Source organism: Nicotiana tabacum, chromosome 10 (assembly GCF_000715075.1).
Source record: "Nicotiana tabacum cultivar K326 chromosome 10, ASM71507v2, whole genome shotgun sequence".
Taxonomy (NCBI): Eukaryota; Viridiplantae; Streptophyta; class Magnoliopsida; order Solanales; family Solanaceae; genus Nicotiana; species Nicotiana tabacum.
Window position 1 is genome coordinate 166,100,650 of NC_134089.1, and position 23,158 is coordinate 166,123,807.

At 36.0% G+C, this 23,158-nt stretch overlaps 1 protein-coding gene across 1 annotated transcript; it reads right to left on the minus strand.

The window, feature by feature from the left end:
• Positions 1-11,781: 11,781 nt before the first annotated feature.
• LOC107815341 (serine/threonine-protein kinase RIPK) lies at positions 11,782-14,938 on the minus strand. The gene is made up of 5 exons (XM_016640910.2): positions 14,315-14,938; positions 14,018-14,153; positions 13,226-13,362; positions 12,576-12,699; positions 11,782-12,457 (listed from the first exon to the last, which is right to left on the minus strand). Exons 1-5 carry the CDS (start codon positions 14,696-14,698, stop codon positions 11,928-11,930), a joined length of 1,311 nt encoding a protein of 436 aa, XP_016496396.1. The 5' UTR covers positions 14,699-14,938; the 3' UTR covers positions 11,782-11,927.
• Between the last annotated feature and the right edge of the window lie 8,220 nt (positions 14,939-23,158).

The window sequence follows — 23,158 nt, forward strand, 5'->3', positions numbered from 1 at the left end:
AAGTTGGGAGCCCGCCCATATAACAGAGGCATACATTTCTGTCCTTTCACTTTAAGCTCTAGGTCGCCCACCAGTATAATGCGGGAATACATTTTAAGTTCTAGGTCGCCCACCAGTATAATGCGGGAATACATTTAAGTTCTAGGTCGCCCACCAGTATAATGCGGGAATACATTTAAGTTCTAGGTCGCCCACCAGTATAATGCGGGAATACATTTAAGTTCTAGGTCGCCCACCAGTATAATGCGGGAATACATTTCAGTTCTAGGTCGCCCACCAGTATAATGCGGGAATACATTTAAGTTCTAGGTCGCCCACCAGTATAATGCGGGAATACTTTTAAGTTCTAGGTCGCCCACCAGTATAATGCGGGAATACTTTTAAGTTCTAGGTCGCCCACCAGTATAATGCGGGAATACATTTAAGTTCTAGGTCGCCCACCAGTATAATGCGGGAATACATTTAAGTTCTAGGTCGCCCACCAGTATAATGCGGGAATACATTTAAGTTCTAGGTCGCCCACCAGTATAATGCGGGAATACTTTTAAGTTCTAGGTCGCCCACCAGTATAATGCGGGAATACATTTAAGTTCTAGGTCGCCCGCCAGTATAATGCGGGAATACATTTCAGTTCTAGGTCGCCCGCCAGTATAATGCAGGAATACATTTCAGTTCTAGGTCGCCCACCAGTAAAATGCGGGAATACATTTCAGCTCTAGGTCGCCCACCAGTATAATGCGGGAATACATTTTGTCTGTTCATTCCATATTCTAGGTTGCCCACAAGTATAAATGCAGGCATATCATTACCAATAGGAGATGCACTTCCTAGTTTAGGTCATTCCGATTCGACCGTAGGAGACACACTTCCTAGTTTGAGTCAGTCAGGTTTTATTTTAGCATACGCATTTGCTAACAAGAGTTTTTGATTTTACTCGTAGGAGATGCACATCCTGAGCCTAGTCTTTAGTTTACTCATCATTGCATCAGTAGTATAAATGAGTTATAATTTTGCCAACGACTCACAAATCTTCCCAGTACAAACTGGGTTAGGAAATTTTGTTTGTTTGTTTGTTTTGGTTGTCAGGAACCCGCCTGTAGAACGGAGGTTGTTGCATGTCGAAGATCGAAGAAATCAGGCGTCCACCTGGAAAACAAGGATAAAGAAAGGAAGAAATCAGGCGTCCACCTGGAGAACAAGGACAGAGAAAGAAAGAAATCAGGCGTCCACCTAAAGAACAAGGACAAAGAAGAAAAAATCAGGCGTCCACCTGGAGAACAAGGATAAAGAAAAGAAATAGAAATCAGGCACCCACCTGGAGAATAAGGGAATACAATTGAAGTATTGAAGTCAAAAACCCGCTCACATGAGAAAGGAGCACACTTAGAACCAATAAAGCAGAAGGCTACAACAGAAGTCCCCAGCATTCAACCAAGTTAGAAATAGTAGAAGCTCGCCTCAAGAATGCGAGTCAACAGTCTGGGATGATCAACAAAAGCTTGCACAGAAACAAAAAAAAACAAGAGGGGAAAAGAGGGGAAAAGAACCCAAGGTACGGAAGTGGAGAACAAATGCGGTCTGCTCAAGAACTAGCACCTACAACTAGCAGTATCAAGGTTCAAATCTGAAGTCTGTATGAAGCACCATTCAAGACTCAAGACCAAGTTTCAGAAGACTTACAGATAGGAATCCCTGTAACTAGTAGCTGATAGGCTTAGTTAGTCTTTTTCGGTCTTCATTTTTGTTGTAACGACAGGACCGCGGACCGGAACCTCAACGGAACGACACCTCGATCGGCTCCTCACCTCGGTACACTCTACCATCTCTCTCATTTCCGAACTACACGTGGCCTGATTCCTGTATAACCAAGGATATGTAGGCAGCTCAGATACCAGGGCTCGGTCACATCCCCTTCTTTTTTTTCCCTAGTGTGGTCCCTCTAAATAATGATCGGGTCAAAAACACGTCTAGTCGTTCTTTGTCGGAAAACTCTTCGTGTTTCCAGTCAAAGAGGGGCAGCTGTAAGCACGTGATTTTTGACCCTCCCCGAGGATTTTCACATTTTGTTAGCATAAATATGTAATTGGGTCTAATATAGCCATTTTAACTATTTTACTTTATTTCGTTGCAAAAAGAAAAAATCACAAAAATACATATATAAATTTTAGTTTATGTATTTCTCATAAACTTGAAAAAAATACAAAAATTGTACTTTATTTTGGTACTTTATATAAATTCGAAAATCACAAAAAATATAGTTCTATTAATGTTTGCAGTCATTATAATTTTGAAAAAATACAAAAAATATTACTTCATATTTTATCTTTACATATAAAAACGAAAATTACAAAATTAGTTTTAGTAATATTTTGTAGCTATTTTAAATCTTGAAAAAATATTTTAAAAAAAGATATAGTGTTGTTTAAATATTAGTCTTATTTTTGGTAGTTGTTTTGCTTACATAGGGCTAGTTAAGCAACGTTTCCTATTTCTCGGGTCCGGGCAAAAGAATAATATTCGGGTTCAAACTACCCGGTTTTAGGCCTAATTTCGGACCTAGCCCATAATAAACCGAGTCCAGGACACATGGGGAACCCCACCACACGTGGGGGACACAAACCTTGAACCCCACCACGCGTGGGGCTCATTTTTCTGGGCATTGTGTATCAAATACACGGACAAGGCCAAAGCATGGGAGGACTTTTGAATTTTTGAAGGGGGGAAGTACTGTATCCTCGTCTTCTTCCTCAAGAAGAAAAGAAAAACCCTAGCAAACCAAAAAAACCCACCATCGTTCCACCTCCATCAACGCCGGACTCCTCCATCGATAAAGCCCGCCATCAGCTACCCCATGAAACCACCTACTGCCTGCAGGTCCTCCATGAACGACCACCCAACTCCTCCATCGTCGACCACTGTCCAAACGCCATAACCATCGTCGACCACCATCAACAAAGCCCGCCATCAGCTCCCTCCGTAAAACTACTGTCTCAAAACCACCACCAACCCTACACCCAAAACCACCACTCCCTCACGTAAAACCATCCTCTCACCCCGTCGTCACCCCCACCAAACACCACCACCCTCGTTCCACCTCCAAACCAGTCGCTCCAGTTGACCCCCTCTCCGTCACGACCCCTCCAGTAAACCACCAAACGACCCTTCAACCACCATCTCCTCACGTCGCCACCAGCTTCCTCAGCATCGTCAAACCACCCAAACTGCCTACGACCATTCCTCATCCTCCTAGCTCCATCGTCGACAGCCCGTCGCAACCAACTCCCACCTCCATCACCACCTGCTGAACCAAGCAGCCCCACGACCATTTTTCTCCTTCGCCGTAGCCAAGAACCAGTCCGCCATTTTCAGTCCAACGAGCAGCTATTGCTGCATGCCAAGCAGTCGTAGCTGCGTTTCCGAGCAGCGGTGGGTTGCTGCGATCTTGCTTGGCCGAGTTTTCTGTTTTCCGTCGAGGTCGACTTTGGTTCGTCGAGGTCCGGTACGTCGAGGTGCTGTCCGAGGTTCCGTCATTGTTCTTCATTCAGAGAGGTCCGGCTTGAGTTCCGTCGGAATCGTGTTTGTCGTTCTGAGGTTGTTGAGGTTCAAAGGTTAGTAAACCTCAAGTATTAGATAAGGAAATGTTACGTTAAATGTTCGAAGATGCAATATAGAAATTGGTATGATAATTTTCTGCTCGTGTTTTCATCGTATGCATTTTGTTCATTTTGCGTTGTGTTATTCTTGTTTATTTGATGTCATTTAATTAAGTTGGGCTAGTCGTTCTATGACACAAGTTTGATGTTAATTTGTTCGTGGTCTTTTTCTTAGTTCGTTCGGGCAAAATTAGCATTAGTACTTGTTGTTACCACTTCCGAAACACCCATTCACCAGACTTATTTTATTAAATTTTGATAAGTTATGAGATTTTAGTTGTAAAGAAGCCGTAAGGTTTAGTATTGTTAAAGGCGTAAAAATGACATCCTTTTAAAAAAAATATAAAAATAAAAATAAATAATAATAAAAAAAAAAGCGAGACAAGCTTCGCCAAAAATAAAAAATGTACAGATTACGGAGCCCTCACAAAAATATATATATTAAAATAATTAGAATTCGGGACATGCCGTTTAGCAAATTTTACGGCCTTCCCCAAAATAACAATGCGCTAGTTGCTTTAGGCGCGCCTTTAATAATTTATTCTCCTTAACTCGGGTGCACATTTAGGTGGCCCAAATCCCAATCTCAGCGGAGTCGAAATGTGTTTCTAATCACGGGTACATTGATTGTGACGTGGTCTGAGATGCATTTCCATGACGTTGCAAATTCATTTTTAAAATAATAAATGGGACGAGCCTCGACAAACAAAAAATGCAAATTGCGGGGCCCTCAGTAAATACTTGTTTAAAATTACTTAGAATTCAGGAGGGTCGTTTAGCGAATTTCACGACCTCCCCAAAATAATAACGCGATAGTCTCTTTAGGCGCGTGTTTAATAATTTACTTTCTTAAGCTTGGGTGTGCATTTCATGTGACCCAAATCCAAATCTCAAAACATCAAATAAAATGCGTTCCGGATTGTGGGTGCATTTCATGTGACGCAGTCCAAAGACGTGTTTTAAGAGATGTTCACATTCTTGTAAAAACGATAATAATAAAGCGGTTAAAAGTTAAAATTGGCACATTGGTTCATAATTGTATTTAAAATCAGATAAATAAGCCGAATATGACGGTTGAGCGACCGTGCTAGAACCACGGAACTCGGGAATGCCCAACACCTTCTCCCGGGTTAACAGAATTCCTTATCCGGATTTCTGGTACGCAGACTGTAACATGGAGTCATTATTTTCCTCGATTCGGGATTAAAATTGGTGACTTGGGACACCCTAAATATCCCAAGTGGCGACTCTGAAATAAATAAACCAATCCCGTTTCGATTATCCTTTAATTGGAAAAAACTCCTTTGCGCCCACTCGGGTATGGAAAAAGGAGGTGTGACAGGTTCCATAATTCAATTAATTTAGATCGGAGGAAATAGTGTGGCATACGCCTTCCAAAGAACTTGGTGATGACTGAGTAATACAATGGTTCATATAACCTATTTTTTTCCTCTTGGGATAGTAGGATTGGGCCTCTTGTTTCCTTTCCTTTATGTTGGGTTATTGTGGATTCTAACTCGAAAGCAAAGTAGTCAGCTTGTGAGGTATCTTGTTTATCTAGGAGCATTTTCTTGTATGAATGGGCTTGGGGTGTCCTCTTCCATGATAGTGTTGTCCGGTGGTTCCGGTGGTATGTTTGGTATTTTGGGTGGGTTTTCCATTAGCTTCTTTTTAGTGATAGGTGAGAGTTTCTCTCACTAGATAAATTGGTTTTTATCACGCTAACCTTTGATGTGATCCCATCGCTTAACTGTGTTTTGAATCTTCTTTTTTCCATTATTTATGCTCCGTACATAAAAATATAGATTATATAAAAGTTGGTAACAATCTTCTCTTTTGTAGGTTGTTTGAACAAAAAGTTTGAGACTATTTTGCCTATCTCAATTATCGATAATAAAGAAGGTAAATCTTAGCCAAGCATAATCAACTTCAGATTTAAAAATATATAACGAGAAATAATGAAAGGTAGGAACATCTCATATTTATTGATGTCATAATATTATCTCCGATAAGAGTAAAAATGAGTTTACATTCTAAACAAAATAGAAATTATCAGAGAAAAAGAAGAGAGGAAAAAACCCAGGTCCCCCATTTTCTAGAAATTCCCCCTTCTATATATAGCCCCTGGAACTTTCATTTAGTAGTCTTTGACCAACATGATCTTCTGCGACAGTCCTTTTCGTCGTTACTTGAGTACAATAACGCCTTGTCGATAATTTGACCCCAAGGTCGGTTGTGGTGTATTTCACTATTTCGCCACCTGGGTGAAATCCTAGCTTGGTCGACCGCTATGGTCAGATTTTGACCTATACAGTTAGTCCCTCCGTCCATTGAGGTCGTCTCTTAGCGGGCTCGATGGGTGGATTTTGTTGATTCAAAGGTTAGAAGAAATCTGATTGTACGAGCGAGATTTTTAGATCGAAGCGATGACACACCGCTTCAACGATGCCTTTGGATTGTCGCATCCGTTCGGAGTTGACCCGTTGTGCTGATTCAAAACGTTGTTCGTAGTTACTGCCATTAACTCTTCTTTTTATGCCGACACACCTCTTAAACTCTTCTTTTTGGGGATGGCTCTTGGCCGTAGGAGTGTTATTTCGAGTTGACGTCGAAATTTTAACCCGTTGTGATTCAAACGAGGTCGAACTCTTCTTTTTGGTGATGATTCTTGGCCGTAGGGTTGTTATTTCGAGATGATGTCGAAATTTTAACTCGTTGTGAGTCCTAGTTTTTTGGAGAGTTTCGGGTGTCCTCTGGGGGAGTCCCAATTTCGCTTAACCTCTGTGTTTCCTGGGTGAGTCCCAGTTTGCTTAATTTTGTTTATATTGGAGAGTGTAATGTCGGATAGTATAAAATGTTGCTATTTTGCTAACATCTGTTTCATGCATATATTGGAATTTCCCTGTCTAGTCCCTTCATTGTCCATCTGGAGAGCTCGTCGGTAAGCGGGGTAATGAATTATCCCTTGAACTTGGTGACTTCCCCCTCATTGCCTCATTTAAAACCTCCTCGAGAAAACCCAATTGGGACATCAACTGGGTGTGGGAAAGGGAGTACGACCTAAGGGACGTTATTTTCCAGAAGTCAAAGTGTGAGATGGGCGATATTCCAGTTATTCTGTAGTAGTTTTCCTTCCATTCTCTGGTTGGAATGCTCCTTTTCTTGCTTTCCCATGCGGCACTTGTGTTCCTATTTAAGAGAACAACAGAAGATAAACCAAAATGAGATTTTCCTTACCTCGATCCAATGAGTCGATGAACGAGGGTAGCCTTACAGCGTTGTTTGCTCTACAAAGCGTTTAAGTGGTTGATGGACTGGTGGTTTTTAGATTCGGTGGCCGTATTCAGCTCTCCTTCTTTTTTGAAAGTTCCCTAGATCCGAGTGGATTGGGTTCACCTTAGCTTGTTTATGGATCATCCGGTGTGTGGGGGGAATGGCAGAGTAGGGCAGGATGTGCCCATTCTTTTGTAGGATTGCGTAGCAGGTGTCGTCTCCTCTTGTGGGCTTTGCGTGGATTGTAACTTCTGTTTTTATTTAGCATCATGATCAAGATTAACATGTGAGGTTTACTTACCACTCTTTCTGGTGGGTGATTATGTTTCACCGGTTTTGGATCTGAAGGAGACTAGAAAATTTGGCTAAGAGATCCCCACAGACGACGCCAAATTGTTTGAACAAAAAGTTTGAGACTATTTTGCCAACCTCAATTATCGATAATAAAGAAGGTAAATCTTAGCCAAGCATAATTAACTTCAGATCTTAAAGTATATAACAAGAAATAGTTAAAGGTAGGAACATCTCATATTTATTGATGTCATAATCTTATCTCCGATAAGAGGAAAAATGAGTTTACATTCTAAACAAAATAGAAATTGTAAGAGTAAAAGTAGAGAGGAAAAAGCCCAGGCCCCCATTTTCCAAAAATTCCCACTTCTATGTATAGCCCCTGGAAATTTCATTAAGTGGTCTTTGACCAACATGATCCTCTGCGGCGGTCCTTTTTGTCGTTACTTGAGTACATAACGTCTTGACATATGATGTCGATGATTTGACCCCAAGGTCGGTCGTGGTGCCTTTCACTATTTCGCCACCTGGATGAAATCCCAGCTTGGTCGACCGCTATGGCCAGATTTTGACCTATACATAGGTATTGGATAAAAATAGGACGAAATATAGTAGAATAATCCCAAAATCAATGCATCACGAATATTAGCTAAATATAAAATATATTTTGCTGCAAATCAAGAAGTGATTTTCATCTAAATTATTCCACTAATAAATATATCACTTTCATATATTTCCACTATAATTGAGAAAGCTAAGTATAACTGGTTCGGACACCACTAAGATAAAATGCAAAAAGCTACGTAAGTACAACTTTCATTCAAAAGACAAAAGGGAAGAATAATCCAAAAAAGTAAAAACCTAAAAAAGAGCTTTTGCTCAAATATTTGTTCTAAAAATTTGAAGTATAATGAAGTTAATTAAGATTAAAAAGAACTGTAGATGTACGTAGGAATAATTCTCTAGCTAAGTATCTCATATACAATTTGATAATTTAAACTAATTAAGCTCTTTTAAAACCATTATGCAATGGTGAATTTGGACTTAGTTCCTTTCTATGCTTATTATGATATTTGTGGTGTTGTTTTTGGTGATGAGGACTAGTATTACTTTCTTCAATTCCTTTTGGCCATCTTCCCCTTGAATATCTTTTTCACTAACTTCATTGCTTTAAGCTCGAGCTGTGTACACAAATGTTACCATTGAAGAACTATCGTCATAGTTCATCAAAGGTTCTAGGGTTCACCACTGTGCTCATGTCCGATCTAGCCTTCGGCCTGTGACTTAGACATTGATATGCTACTAATGTTGCATTTTGAATTCCTTCTTCTGAGTACATGCCTTCGAGCCTCAGATCCATTATTCTACGTAGCTTTCGGGAGTCTTTTAGTTATGGTCGCACCCAATCTACTAAGTTTTGCTCTCTGTGTGGCCGATTTTTGTCGACTGAACTTCTACCTGTTAGAAGCTCCAAGAATACTACTCCGAAACTATAGACATCACTAGTTGCTGTCAAATGACCTACACAAGATTTCAATAGAGGCATTTCTGACATGTTCAGCGCCTGTTGTGCTTCATTAACAAGCATAGAGAATCCACCTCGTTCATTTTTGGCTGGTCATCTTCGATTACCAGGCACCGTAGGTAACTAGCTACCCCAACAAGGTCAGAAAGAACACACGCATCCTCCGGAGCGGTGATGATAATTGACCGCTTTCGACTGGGATCTGCACTCAGGGTGGGGAATTGGTTGACCATTCTCGGGGTCGAACTAGACCCACATGCCCTCGAGGATGAGCTTTTCCTCGGTATTTCTAAGTTACCTAATCTGGTGACGTCCTCTGTGGCAGTGGAGTCCATGCCGTCAAAAAAGCTTTGGAGAGGGTCGTCCGCTCCATGGACCCCCTAATTCGATCGCTCTTCGTCATTCGAGCTTCATCGAACATCGATTCTATGTATGAATGCAATCATGTTATATCGATGACACTGGGTGGGGTAGAACTAACATCTTGAGGGTTCTCAACCCACGCTGTTGCATCGACCTCACGAACTTGAGGGGGACTGAACTCCGTTGTTTCCCCCTCGACTGTCACACGTTCGTCGAATGCAGATGACCTATGGGCCAGAAAAGATCGTCCTCCTCGGGCTCATACCTGATCCGAATGAGTGAGTCCAAGTTAAGCACTCTGGAGCTGGTGCTCTCCTTTGACTTACGCACCATCCTTCTTCTCATTTTCTTTTTCTCCGAGCTCGGAAAACTCCGAGCCCTTTTTATTTTCTTCTCTCCGGTCTGCCTTAGAGCATGAGACTCCATATGCAAGTCCTCGCCACCGACCGAAGGTCTAAGCTCGATTTCCTTAGGCAAGCCCGCAAAATGGAATAAGGAAATAAGGACTTGATGTTAAAACAAGAATCCTAACACAACCTAATTGGGAAAGAAATCTTACCATGGAAACGAGCCTCCCAACGGCCCTTCGAAAGTTTGCGCCACGAGCGCTCGGAGTAAGGCATCTGTGAAATGATACCTTTGACCCACTCCTTGAGTCGAGGGACATCATTTGAGACCCGAGTGACGGCTGTACTACTGCGAGTACCAGTAAGGTAAAGAGAAGTAAAACATAAGATTAAACATTCGAAGGAAAGATCTACTTACGTGTCGTATTCCACTTCTTGGGGAATAGCCCGTATTTGGCTGGAATCACGTTCGAGGTCCTCACTCAAACAAAATGACCTTACCATCCTCGATCCCAATCCTTATCGATACTTGAGAATGAGGCCTTGCTGGCCCGGCGCACCAGCTTCATCAGCCTTCCTTGGAACATTTTGGGACTGTACAAACGAAGTGGATGATCCATAGTGAACCGACAAAAGTCAATTTTGCTCATAAAAAACCGAAGGAGGATCATAATCCTCCACATTGAAGGATGAATCTAACCAAGGCATACCTCGTACCTCTTACAGAAGTCTATGATGACCGGGTCCATTGGTCCTAACGTAAAGGACTAAGTGTAAACATTCAGATATCTCTCGACATGGGTAATGGCCTCCTCGGGGTTAGGGACCACTATGTTTTTATCGGCCAAGTGCAGTCTCTTTGGACCTTAGGAAGGACCTCTTCTGCCATCGAGCAGATGTATATCGAGACCTCCTCACACCGACCCTGTACAGAGGAAGGCTTTTCAATTTTGAAATCATCATTGACCGAACATCCCCCGGGGATGAACATTTTCAAAGGGGGTTCAGGCACTGGTTCATCAACGGCCATGCCCGGAGCGGTCTCCTCGACCTCAATGGCCGACCGTAAAGTAGAAGGAGCTTCTTTCTGAGGGACGGGTTGGAAATTTTTGCCATTCCTTTAGAAAGTAAAAATAGAGTAAAATATAGAAAAGTTGAAGAAGGAAAGGAAGTTGAAGGATTGGACTTGTTGTCTTGAAAAGAGGATGTGTAGAAATTCTTGCAAAGGACCTTGAATAACGGGGGTAAAAGTGCTAAAGAGTAATGAAATCCTAAGGATACGAGGGTAGAAGATTTGTTGTAAAGTGAAAATGAACAAAGGATGTGGTATTTACAAGAACTCAGTGACGTTTCACATCTAGGGATAGCCGACCAGCAGCTGACATGCATGTAATGCCATTATGACGTGACTGACGAGACATTTCAGATGTTTTATTGTTTCTGTCACAATGTATCGAAATACGAATCATGATCAGCTCATGTCGTTTCTTATCGCTTACTCTCCGAGAAATGAGGGAACTATCTGTACACGGATAAAACCGATCTCGTGATACACCCCAATCCTCGACATGATAATCCAAGATCGAGACATGATAACTAAGGGCCAAAACCAAGGCAAATTCGGAGTCCGGGACCACGACAACTACCCACCAGAATATCGAGATCATGGTTCGGGGTTGTTAGGTAATCAAGCACGGCCAACAGAGGGCCATGATATCATGGCGGGGATCTCGGTACATATCGATAAGGAACTAGCAATCAGTTAATTAGAAGATTTTTACCTTTTATAAAAATTATACCTAGAGTGAGACTCTCCTACTATATAAAGGGGGTCAAATGATTCACGACATACATTGTATCATGCATTCCAAGCCAATATAATTATTATTTTTCTATGTTGTTAGCTCTTTTTTTTGTTCATCACTGCTGACCACTGCGAGCCTGGATCGAGGGTGAACGTCTCCCTAAAGCTGAAATTATCCTATACGTGTGGTTTGAATTTATTTTTACCTTTACTTGTCCAATCTAATCCAATTTATTGCTTTGTGTCAAATTGATCCACGTATCCTTAAAACCACTTACAAATTCAATTGTTATCCTATTTTGAGGGTAAACAAAATGCTTTATAATATTAGTTATATATAAAATATATTTTGCAGCAAAAAAGAAGTGATTTTTCATCTAAATTGTTCCACTAATAAATATATATAACTTTCATATATTTCCACTATAATTGAGATAAAGTATAACTGATCCAAACACCATTAAGATAAAATGTAAAAGGCTACATAAGTACAACTTTCATTCAAAATAAAAAAGGGAAGAATAATTCAAAAAAGTAGAAACCTAAAAAATAGCTTTTGGTCAAATATTTGAAGTATAATGAAGTTAATTAAGATTAAAAAGAACTGTGGATGTGCGTAGGAATAATTTTCTAGCTAAGTATCTCATATACAATTTGATAATTTAAACTAATTAAGCTCTTTTGAAACCATTGTGCAATGGTGAATTTGGACTTAGTTCCTTTCTATGCTTATAATGATTCTTATGGTGATGGTGTTGTTTTTGGTGATGAGGACTACTAATACTTTCTTTCTTCAATTCCTTTTGGCTATCTTCGCCTTGAATATCTTTCTCACTGACGTCACTGCTTTCAGCTCGAGCTGTGTATACAAAGGTTACCATTGAAGAACTATCGTCATAGTTCATCAAAGGTTCTAGGGTTTTCACCACTGTGCTCATGTCCGGTCTGGCCTTCGGCCTGTGACTTAGACATTGATATGCTACTAATGCTGCATTTTGGATTCCTTCTTCTGAGTACATTCCTTCGAGCCTCGGATCCATTATTCTACGTAGTTTTCGAGGGTCTTTTAGTTGTGGTCGTGCCCAATCTACTAAGTTTTGCTCTCTGTGTGGACGATTTTTGTCAACCGACCTTCTACCTGTTAGAAGTTCCAACAATACTACTCCGAAACTGTAGACATCACTAGCTGCTGTCAAATGACCTACATAAGATTTCAATAGAATTAGGATGTGTGACTATTGAGACATAACATAATTAAGCAATTAAAAATGTGTGATTGAAAAATGTAGTTTATTTGTAGTGTAGAATGAAATTATTACCAGTCATAATGTATTCAGGAGCAGCATAACCATGTGTTCCCATGACTCGAGTGGAGACGTGTGTGTCATCTCCTTCTGGACCATCTTTTGCAAGTCCAAAATCTGAGAGTTTGGCAGTGTAATCCTGATGAAGAAAAGACAAATAAAAATTAATTACAGTCAGACATCTCTATAGTAGCATCTCTATATAACAACTATTCACTATAAAAGTTAAATTTTTCTCAGAACTGATTTATATGTTAGGTTATAATATATGTCCTCTATAGCAGCATTTCACTATAGCAACAAAAAAATATCGAAATTGCGAGGCTGTTATAGAGAGGTTTGTCTGTAATTAGTCAACAACTACTCTACATGTGATCATACTAGTTAATTAGGGTTTTGCAAGCATGAACTCAAAGGACGGATTTACAGTGTTAGTTACAGGTTCACGTTGACCCTGGTAGTTTTAGCTCAAATCTTATACTTATGTATTACGAAATTCACTGAATATTTATAAATATTTGACTGTCAGTTATTATCAAGTCTCTATAAGAAGTCATAAACTTCTTTTTTTTTTGGGTCATAAGTCATAAACTTCAAATATTACTCGATCTGCCTCTGAATGAACTTTAACTATGAAATGAAAAGAAAAAAGGAAATGAACTTACTGAATCTAACAAGATGTTTGAAGCCTTGAAATCACGATAAATGACAGGCTTTTTAGCTTCATGTAGGAAAGCCAGACCTTTTGCAGCACCAAGTGCTATTTTCATCCTTGTTGACCAAGGAAGTGATACTGAATATCCTGGAAAAAAAAATCAATAATAAAATCCATTAGTTCAACAATAATTATATATTTAGAAAAATTAACTTGCTTCGTTAGACAACGTGAACAATTTTTCTTTTTTATTTTATGATAATTGGTGATATCAATCCACCAATAATTAATGAGATAAAGTAAGATTTTATACGTACAAAACCGATAGTTGCTTTGTAACTAAACTTTAGTTGACCTACTCTTACTCGTCGCCAATTAACATCCGGAATTGGTAAAAGAAAGAAAAAGTATGGTACAACAACCTCAGTCAACGTTCACAAAATTACACATTATTGACTTTTTATATTATATTTCATTGTTGAATTTTCAGAAATTTTATGACCGATTCCATGTGGATTACTGGGTTACAGCTAACTAGCAAAATTTTGTCGTATCGGATTTGTCTAGTGCAATTTATATTTTATATGTTATTTAAGAGTTATTGCACAGTAAATAGGTTATCCAATACACACCCAAAAGGTAGCGCACGGCCGTGAGTTTAGCTGGGAATTTTCCAAAAAAGCTGAGGAGCCAAATGAAAATAACTCGAACTTCCAAAAGCCATGCATAAATATTAAAGAATTAACAAACTTTTAAATACTTTTAAATTAGCTAGTGGATTAATGATAAAAAGAGAGCATACTTCTAAAGAGCTGATTTTCCAAGCTTCCTCTGGGCATGTACTCATATACTAGCAATCTGTGTTCTTCTTCACAACAATATCCAATCAACTTCACTAAATGTGGATGACTCAATTGCCCAAGAAATATCACTTCAGTCTGTTCAAAATAATAAAACACATTTTCACAAAGTCAATAACTAATAGTATCAATCATATATACGTAGTACAAGTAACATTTAACCAAAAAAATATTACTAAAATTTTTATACTATCAGGTCATTTAAAAGATAACTATAGTTATTAATGCATAATACTCACCAGCCATTCGCGATGACCTTGTGAGCCATCTAAATCCAGGAGTTTAACAGCTACAGGCTGAGCTTTCAAACCAGGTCTAAGTTTATCATCAATGAAACCCTTATGAACTGGTCCAAACCCTCCTTCACCAATAAAATTACTCGTCGAAAAGTTCTGTGTAATAACTCTAAGTTCTTGAAGATTGAAAGAATGAATATTAGAACCAGCCAGAGAAATTGAAAGATCTGAGGACAGAGTTGAAGAGCTAATATCTGAGACTGGAATCCCATGGAACGAAATTTGCGTTCTAATGACCTTCTTCTCCTTTGGATTTTTCTTCGTATTTTGATCAGGTTTAATACAGTTTGGAACTAGAGATTCCCATGCAATCTTCATCACTGTCATTTGTTATATTTAAGAAAAAAAAATACTTCTCCTCTCTATGTATATATAAAAATATGATATATTGGATTGTTCTTGTTGTCCTAAGAGGAGAAGAAAAGCTAGAGAGAACAAGAAATAGGAAACAAATGTGGTTGTTTGGATATGGAAATGGAAGAATGGTTTGCTAAGGACTTATAAGGAGAAAGCAAAAGGCTAATATTCAAAATATCCAACTGCTTTAGCTACCTGATACAAAGAAAAAAGACTAGGAATACCTTTATATGTATACAACATGATCTCATGCACTGTTTAATTTTCTCCCATTTATACCATATAAAATTTATTTTTTGACGAGTCCAATTTTATAACATTTTTTACAAGTGTATAAAGACGTGTAGATAAAGAAAGAATATTAGAAGGACGAATTAAAGTAGTGGAGTATTATTTATGAAGTGGTGGGCAAAAGGGAGTCATAAGTCTAATATATTTGGTTGAATGGAAAATGACTAGGCTGCCCCCTTATCTTGACTTTTGTTTCTGTAGAACTACTACTTCTTGTTTTTAGGAAGCTTTTGGAAGAAATCTGTTTCCAGACTTTCTGCATTTGTTTCCATTTTCTAACGGCTCCATCCCTAAAAAGAAACTTGGGAATTGTTTGACTCACCTCTAATTTTCATCAAAAGGTGTGGTGGGATGAATCGAATACAATTATCCTTAATTAGATGATTCGATATGAGCCTTGAAAACGGAGTAACTCATATATATAGTAGAATGTGTTTCTCTTTTAATAAGTTTTCATGATTCAAATCTTGATTAGTTGGGCCAGTTATAAACAAGGACGGAGCTAAGTGGACGGAACGGGTTCAACAGAACCCTATTCGTCGAAAAATTACTTTTTATATAAGGTCAATTAATTTTTTTTCATATATATATATTAGATGTTGAATTCCCTTAACTTATTTTCGTATTTACTTTTTTATTTTTTTGAATCCCTTGGTGAAAATCTTGCTTCCACCAGTGCTACCAGATGTGAAATATCAGATGATTAAACCAAAAAAAAAAAAAGACTCTCCGTTAATTAATTAATTTATTGATCAAATATTTTTGGGCAGAAATTCTTCGTGAGCAATTTTCAAATTTGTTTTGAAATTTCAGAGAAATACACAACATACAAATTACTACATATAAGAAATTCAATGAAATCTCAGACACTCTTGCTTTGGCCAATTCTCTGCGCGTTTCCACGCCCCGGTTCTTTGATTTTTGACGATGACTTGCCTATCATCCACCTATATTTAAAAATGTTGTTGAAAGTAGCTAATAGGACAAAAATTATGTCTTACAAAAATCTTTAAATAGGACAAAGAAAAGGATTAATTTTGGACAAACATGTCTTAATTACTTGCTTAGAGTTTGCTTAGACAGTCTGTTAAAATATATACAAGTATTTTGAAATATGCATTGAGCCACTTGTCTTTTTTCCACTATAGAGAAAGATCTTTCATTTCATTGTAATAAGAACTTTGTTAGTGGACGTTTTGATATAAGAATTGTAAAAGTCCGGGAAAAAATAAAAAAAATTCAAGTGAAAATGATATTTGAAATTGAAGTTGTGTTTGGACATGAGTATAATTTTGAGTTGTTTTAAATTTTTGTGAGTGATATAACACATTGAAAATTTTGAAAAACAGTTTTTAAAATTTTCAAAAAGATCCAAAATTCATCTTCAAGTGAAAATTGAAAATTTTATGACCAAACAATAATTTCGAAAAAAAGTAAAAAAAAGTCGAAAAAAAATCATGGCCAAACGGGCACTTAATCTTCTCGGCCAGTTTAACGCAACATTGGTGATCAAAAGGTCACTATTCAAAATGCAACAAGTTGGGTTTTCACTCTTTGCCTATTAATTTTGATTAAGAAATTATACTTGCTTGGTCTAATTGACGTTGGTTTTCATTTATATTTTACTTATTAATATAACTCATATATAGTCAATATATAAAATTGTATTAACTATTTCTTATAATTAAGATTATCTAATGGTTGTTAACTTGTTACACATTTTCTCAGCACTGCTTTCAGTACTTCTAGAAAGATCCAAAAAAAAATGCAGTGATTATATTCAAATCATTGGCATAGCGTTATACTTAATTCTATACCTAAATATATTTGGACTTTTTTTACATTCAGTCCGCGCCATAAATTATTTATATTCGGTAGTTAAAAAAATATAAAATTTGTATATAATATACAGAATGTATATATATACAAAAATATATATTTTTCCAACTATTATTTTGAAAGTGGCTATATAGTGTCATTTTTTCAAATGTAAATATATTATCGGAGCATGCTTTATATGCAGAAGTGGCTAATGATTTCTTTCTATGAAATACTCCCCATTTTCGTAGTTTATTAGTCATTTCTTTTTCAAATTATAAAAGTAGGGTATAGACACGCTTTCTCTCCAATGATTTAGTCAGAGGTCAAAATCTATCCAAAAGGACTTTGTAAGCAAATGGTAGGTTTGTTAGCACAGTGGTTGATGTTCTAGAAGCTTAGCTCATGGACAAATTATATGTAAAGTTTTTTAATCACATAATTAAACTATTCTAATTAATCTTTATTTATTGAGTTAATCTTGTATTTATTTTTTGTATAAGGGAGTTATCATATGAATTATTTACACTAGTTGCATTCAAGATACGATCTATTACTTATTCAATATTGTCTTCTCACTTCACTACGAACGAGTCTTGATAAACCTACTATTAACTTACAAAAAATAAGTTTTGGCTTTTCTTTTTTAAAAAAAATAGAACGGCATTTTAAGTTTTGATCAGTTGTTTTACATTAAAACATGGTAAATATAATTTAACCATATATTATATCAAAATCAATATTCAAACTTGTGGGAACAATATGCTTTGATTATCGACGACGAATTAAAGCACGAAAGCTTTTAAAGACGACCAGCTTTTCATACTGGATGAGTAGTAATAGTATCTTATACATTCCAGTTTTTAATATTATTGAGTAGATAATTATGGTTGAATATTCTAACTTTAAAACCTCAATCCATGTTATTAACCCAATAAATTGTGGTTGTTCCATTTATAATTAGATCTAGATAATGAACCTATTGCATAATTTTTTAGAAGTGTAAAACAAACGAATATTGGGTATAGGGTCAGAAGATAGTAGGTAAGACATCATCGCAACATAATATTCTTGTGATTAGGTCAGCTTTATTTTCTTGATTTTTCATTCGTTTGTCTGGTATTAGTATTGAGGCCTGATTAACGATTTGCGCTGGGAAATCCGATATTGAGGGGTAAAACGCTCCATAATAAATGTGACTTCATATCTAGAACTTGAACTCGAAACTTCTGATTAAGGATGAAGCAATATTTACTATTCCACCACAACCGTCGTTGATAATGATCGGTCAGAAACTGTTCAGTGCTATGCAAGGGATCATTTGACAAAGGGCTGTAATATAAATGGGGGTTTCTAATGTAAAAATGAAGTGGTAGGTAGATGAGGACAGTTTTGTAATTTTAAAAAGCTTAGCCATCACTTTGCAAAAGTCAACGGACATTATTGTTTAAATTTCTTATACTATATCAGTTAATAATCAGTATATGTTTATTTGTCTCAACTTTTTTGTCATATTTCTAGAGATTTCAGATTATAACTAGAAACTAAGGTGTATAAGCTAATAAAATGGCAGCAGTAGGAAATATGCTACGTTAATGATAAAAATTATTAGTAGCAATTAATCACTCCATAAATTAAAATATGTTAATACTCTATATAATATTGGTCGAGAAAAACTGACCAATATATAACTAATTTATAATTAATTGTAAATTATAAAATTACATGTAACACAATTAATTAGAGTTAAAAGGTAAAAGGAAAAACTGAAAATTACAGTAGTTTTGATTGCCAAAGCTAGGTCAAAAAATAAGATGAACAAATACAATCAAACTACAACTACCATACCCTCTTATTAGTGGAATTGCACCAAACATTTACTCAATAAAATCAAAATTTTAGACAAACATCTATCTTCTATTGACTGCACATTGTTTAGTTTTATTTGGAAAAGTTACGTTGGTCTATTCATGTCGACTTTTACGAGGTTTCATTTTCATAGTAGTTAGTCATATATAGCTAGAACGAGTTACATATGTACGCATATTAAGCTATTTCTTTTTAAGAGTCCATAATCCTTTTGGCTTTTTCACTCATATTTTCTTTCTTCTTTTGTATTTTTTTGTTTTTAAGTAAACCTTCATTTGTTGCTACTGGAGAATAAAATTCGTCGGGAAAAAGTGAAACATAATTAATTGAAATCTGACCATATCAAGATTTTCTTTTACAGCTTGTTTGGATGGTTGTTACCTATTGTATTGCATGATATTGTTACTTTAAATACAATATTATTTATTTTAATTGTTACTTAAATTTTATTATTTAACGCCGTTACGTAATGACGAAAAGTGTCACTTTATGTAACGACGGATTTGGTGTGTGGTGACGTCGTTACCTTGATTTTTTCCTCTCATTTTATCCTTTTTTTCTTATTAAATAATCATATTTTATCCTTTTACCCCACTTTTTTTATATAATAATTCTACTTATCCTTTTTCTTTCTTAGTAATGTTGCCAGTTTATTTTTTATATTTTTGGTGCGTGACATCATGAAACGACGACAAACGGTACAATCTATCCAAGCATTGTATTCATCAAACAATACAATACATTATGATCAACATATAACAACCATCCAAACAAGTTGTTAGTTGGGTATCATTTACATATGCAAGAGAAAAAAAAAATACTTAATAGTTTACAACAAATGACCTAAAAAAAAGGACAGCTCGGTGCACAAGACATCCTGTATTTATGTATGGTCAAGAAAAGGTCGAATTCGAAAGAATGTGATATATTCAAACCTACTCTAATCCAAACATTAGTGGTTGCTTAAACCATAAACCCTAAACCCTACGAACCCATAAGCTATAGATCATACAGAAATAATTTTACCGTTGCTCCTGCTCTAGAGCTCCCCTTCGAATGACCTAGATGATAAAAAGTTTATGGTCACATGCATTTTCAAGAAACTCACACCAATAATATCATTTTTATCTATACCATAACAATCTTAAATAAAGTTGGCGCCACGTGAAAACTTGGCTTCTGCTTTTAGTGGAAGTCAATTCATCAACCGGGAACACATTATGAAGCCAGCAAATTCCATTCGGAGATATCCATTTTGGAATTCCAATAAAATCTTGATAATTAAAAATAATAAACACGTGATAGCTATCTACGTAAGGATTGTTTAGAACTGTCGATGGCTTACATTTTCATTTGATTCCTTAAAATTATAAGTTTTCTTTGTGTGAAAATTACAAGTTTAGAGATCTACGTATGTTTATCCGTAAAATGATACAGTTGAATTCATAACATGATTTATAGATACGTGAATTAATTTGATCCAAGAATACGAAATAACTAAGAATAGAAATAACTTGAAGAAAATACAAGCATCATTGTGGGCTTAGCTTCTCCGATAGCAATAGTAAGAGCAATATCAAGAACAAAAAGACAGAAACTAGTTTAATAGAATATAACAGCAGATTTTGGCTTTTGTATACAAATAATTTTTTTTATTTCCTACAATGAATACAACTTCTCCTATTTATAGCTTTATTCACGGAGACAAGATCCTCAAAATCAAGTTCTTCTCTAATATGAATAAAGCTCATCTTGATGACTGAATAACGACTGGCATTAATGCAAAGATTCTTTGCAACAGTTGCTCATTGAATGTTGTATTTCCCAATCGATATCTTCCCTTCAAATCTTCGTTCTTCGTTTCATTGTCTTCGGAACTGATTCAGCATCGGTCACATGTTCGTAACTAATGTCAGTAATTTGCTGTCATTTATCAATTTTACCTCGATACACGTATGTATCCAATAATATTGCCACAAAACTTTTATGATAAATACTAACGGTTGTAATAAAAGTCCAAAATTGCTCTTTGCTAGCCCCAAAACTCAACACTCTGACGTAGAATTGTTCCAATTTTCTGTAAAATAGAAACTATATTCTTTTTATTCTTTAACTAATCCTGTCTATAGTTAGGTAGTCATTTTCCGATTATTTTTTTGTTATTGGGAACATAATAAGCGACCAAAGAAAAGTTATTGATCATTTTATACTGTTTGTACGTTACAGAGTTTTTCAACTCTTGGCATAAATTCGTTCCTATATACGTGTAATTACGTTTGCTTGAGGAGGATGTGACGTTCCTAATTCACTAAATTAATTTGGTTAATATAAATTAAGCAGAATTATATAACTAAGCAATTGACCTAATCCATGTTTGAAAGCTGATTCCAATATTTCAATACGCATTAATAAATTATTACTGCAGGGTTGGACTTTTTCCTTGAAGTTTGTCTAGGATTCAAGATATTGACATTTTGACTTCCCATATTTTGTCCAATCCTCAACTTATAGTCCAATGTCAACCTTTCCATGAAACTTCTATTTTTTGGCTTCTCTACAATACTATATAAATTTGGGCTTTTATTAATTTTAGCCCGCGTCAGAAATCATTTATATTTGATAGTCGAAAAAGTGTATAAAATTTGTATAAGTTTTGTAAATAACATACAAAATGTATATATATACAAAAACAAAAATCAACTATTATCTTGAGAGTGGCAATACAATATCATTTTCCCTATAAATTTTGTGCCAGCGAAGAGAGGAGGAACAACAACTATATATATATAAAATTTACATTTGATATTTATGTCAAATCAAATAATTTAATTTTAGCAGTTAGATAAAATGATAATGTAATACATATTACCTACTTGATCATACCGTGGTTAAGTAATAAATATGTATACGAAAGACACGTTTTTTTTTTGTTTTTTTTTTTTTTGATATAACTAACTGGTATGGGTAAACTTTTAATGATTTTTTATATTTTCTAACATTTGACTATTATGTATTTTTGAAAAATAACGACTTAACTACTTGATCAAGTTCAGATTCTTAGGGGATTGTTGTTACTATTTTTGACATAGCAGCATTTAAATGCATGACTTTAGACGTTCTTCAACATGGGAATGTAATCTTTGGTTCTCTTATAGCAAGATCTTTTTTTCCCTTTTTTATTTTTATTTTTTTTATTTTTTATGATAACAACTTCTAACGTCCTAGTTGGTGAATAATATTCTGTCTTCATTGTTTATTAGAGTAAAATATAGAAGTGAATGGTCAAAACGAGCAATGTCCATCTACTGTTTTATGTTTTAAGGACCCGTTTGTCCAAAGATTTTTCTTTTATTGATTTTTTTCTAAATATATTTGTCCATGAAATTTTGTAAGTTTTTAAAAAAAAATCGAAAATGAGTTTTTCAAAAATCAAAAAAAGGGGTTTGACCATTTTTTTAAAATTTTCAGAAAAACTTGGTTCCCACACACAAAACTGCAATTATTTTTTCAATTGAGATGCATGTTAATTCCAAATACTATTTTTCAATTTAATTTCAAATACTAATTTTTTTTCAAAAATTATAATTTTTATGTCCAAACGCCTACTAAAAATGACATTATATTGCGAAAGCTAAATTTGACCTTTGTGTAAACCTAATATAGTTCAATACCATTCTGCTCGTTGTCTCACTAATCAGAAGTTTCAAACTTAAAATTGTATAGTAATATTTTTTTTTGATAGTTGGAAGAATATTTCAGTAAGTACTATGCTTCTGATATCAATTTGAGATTCAAAAAAAAAATGGTAAGAGTTTTGTTTTTGGGGGTTTCGTCTATAACGACCCGGCCGGTCGTTTTGAGAATTAAAGCCTCGTTCGACGGCATAAGGTCTTGAGCAGCTTCGTATTATGTTTTATTACTTGCGTGCGTGGCTGAGTTCAATTATCGGATGATACGGAGTCAACTTGGAAGAAGAATTTCTGTTTTAGAAGCTTAAGCGGTAAGAGTTGACCAGAATTTGACTCTTGTATAAACGACTTCAAAATGGGGTTTTGATGATTTTAACAGTTTCGTATAGTGATTTTGAACTTAGGCATGCGTCATGATTTGTATTTGGAGGTCTGTAGGATAATTTGAAGCATTTCGGTGAAAGTTGGAAAAGTTAAAATTTTGGAAGATTGAGAGGTTTGACCAAGAGTTTACTTTGGTGATATCGGGGTCGGAATACAATTCCAGGAGTTGGAACAACTCTGTTGTATTATTTGGGACTTGACTGCAAAATTTGGCATCATTCTGGATTGATTTGATAGGTTTCGGAGCGAGTTTTAGAAGTTGGAAGAATTCAAAGTTCATGAGCTCGATCCATGGTGTGATTCGTAGTTTCAACATTGTTTGATGCGATTTGAGACCTCAACTAAGTCCGTATCGTATTTTAGGATGTGTTGGTATATT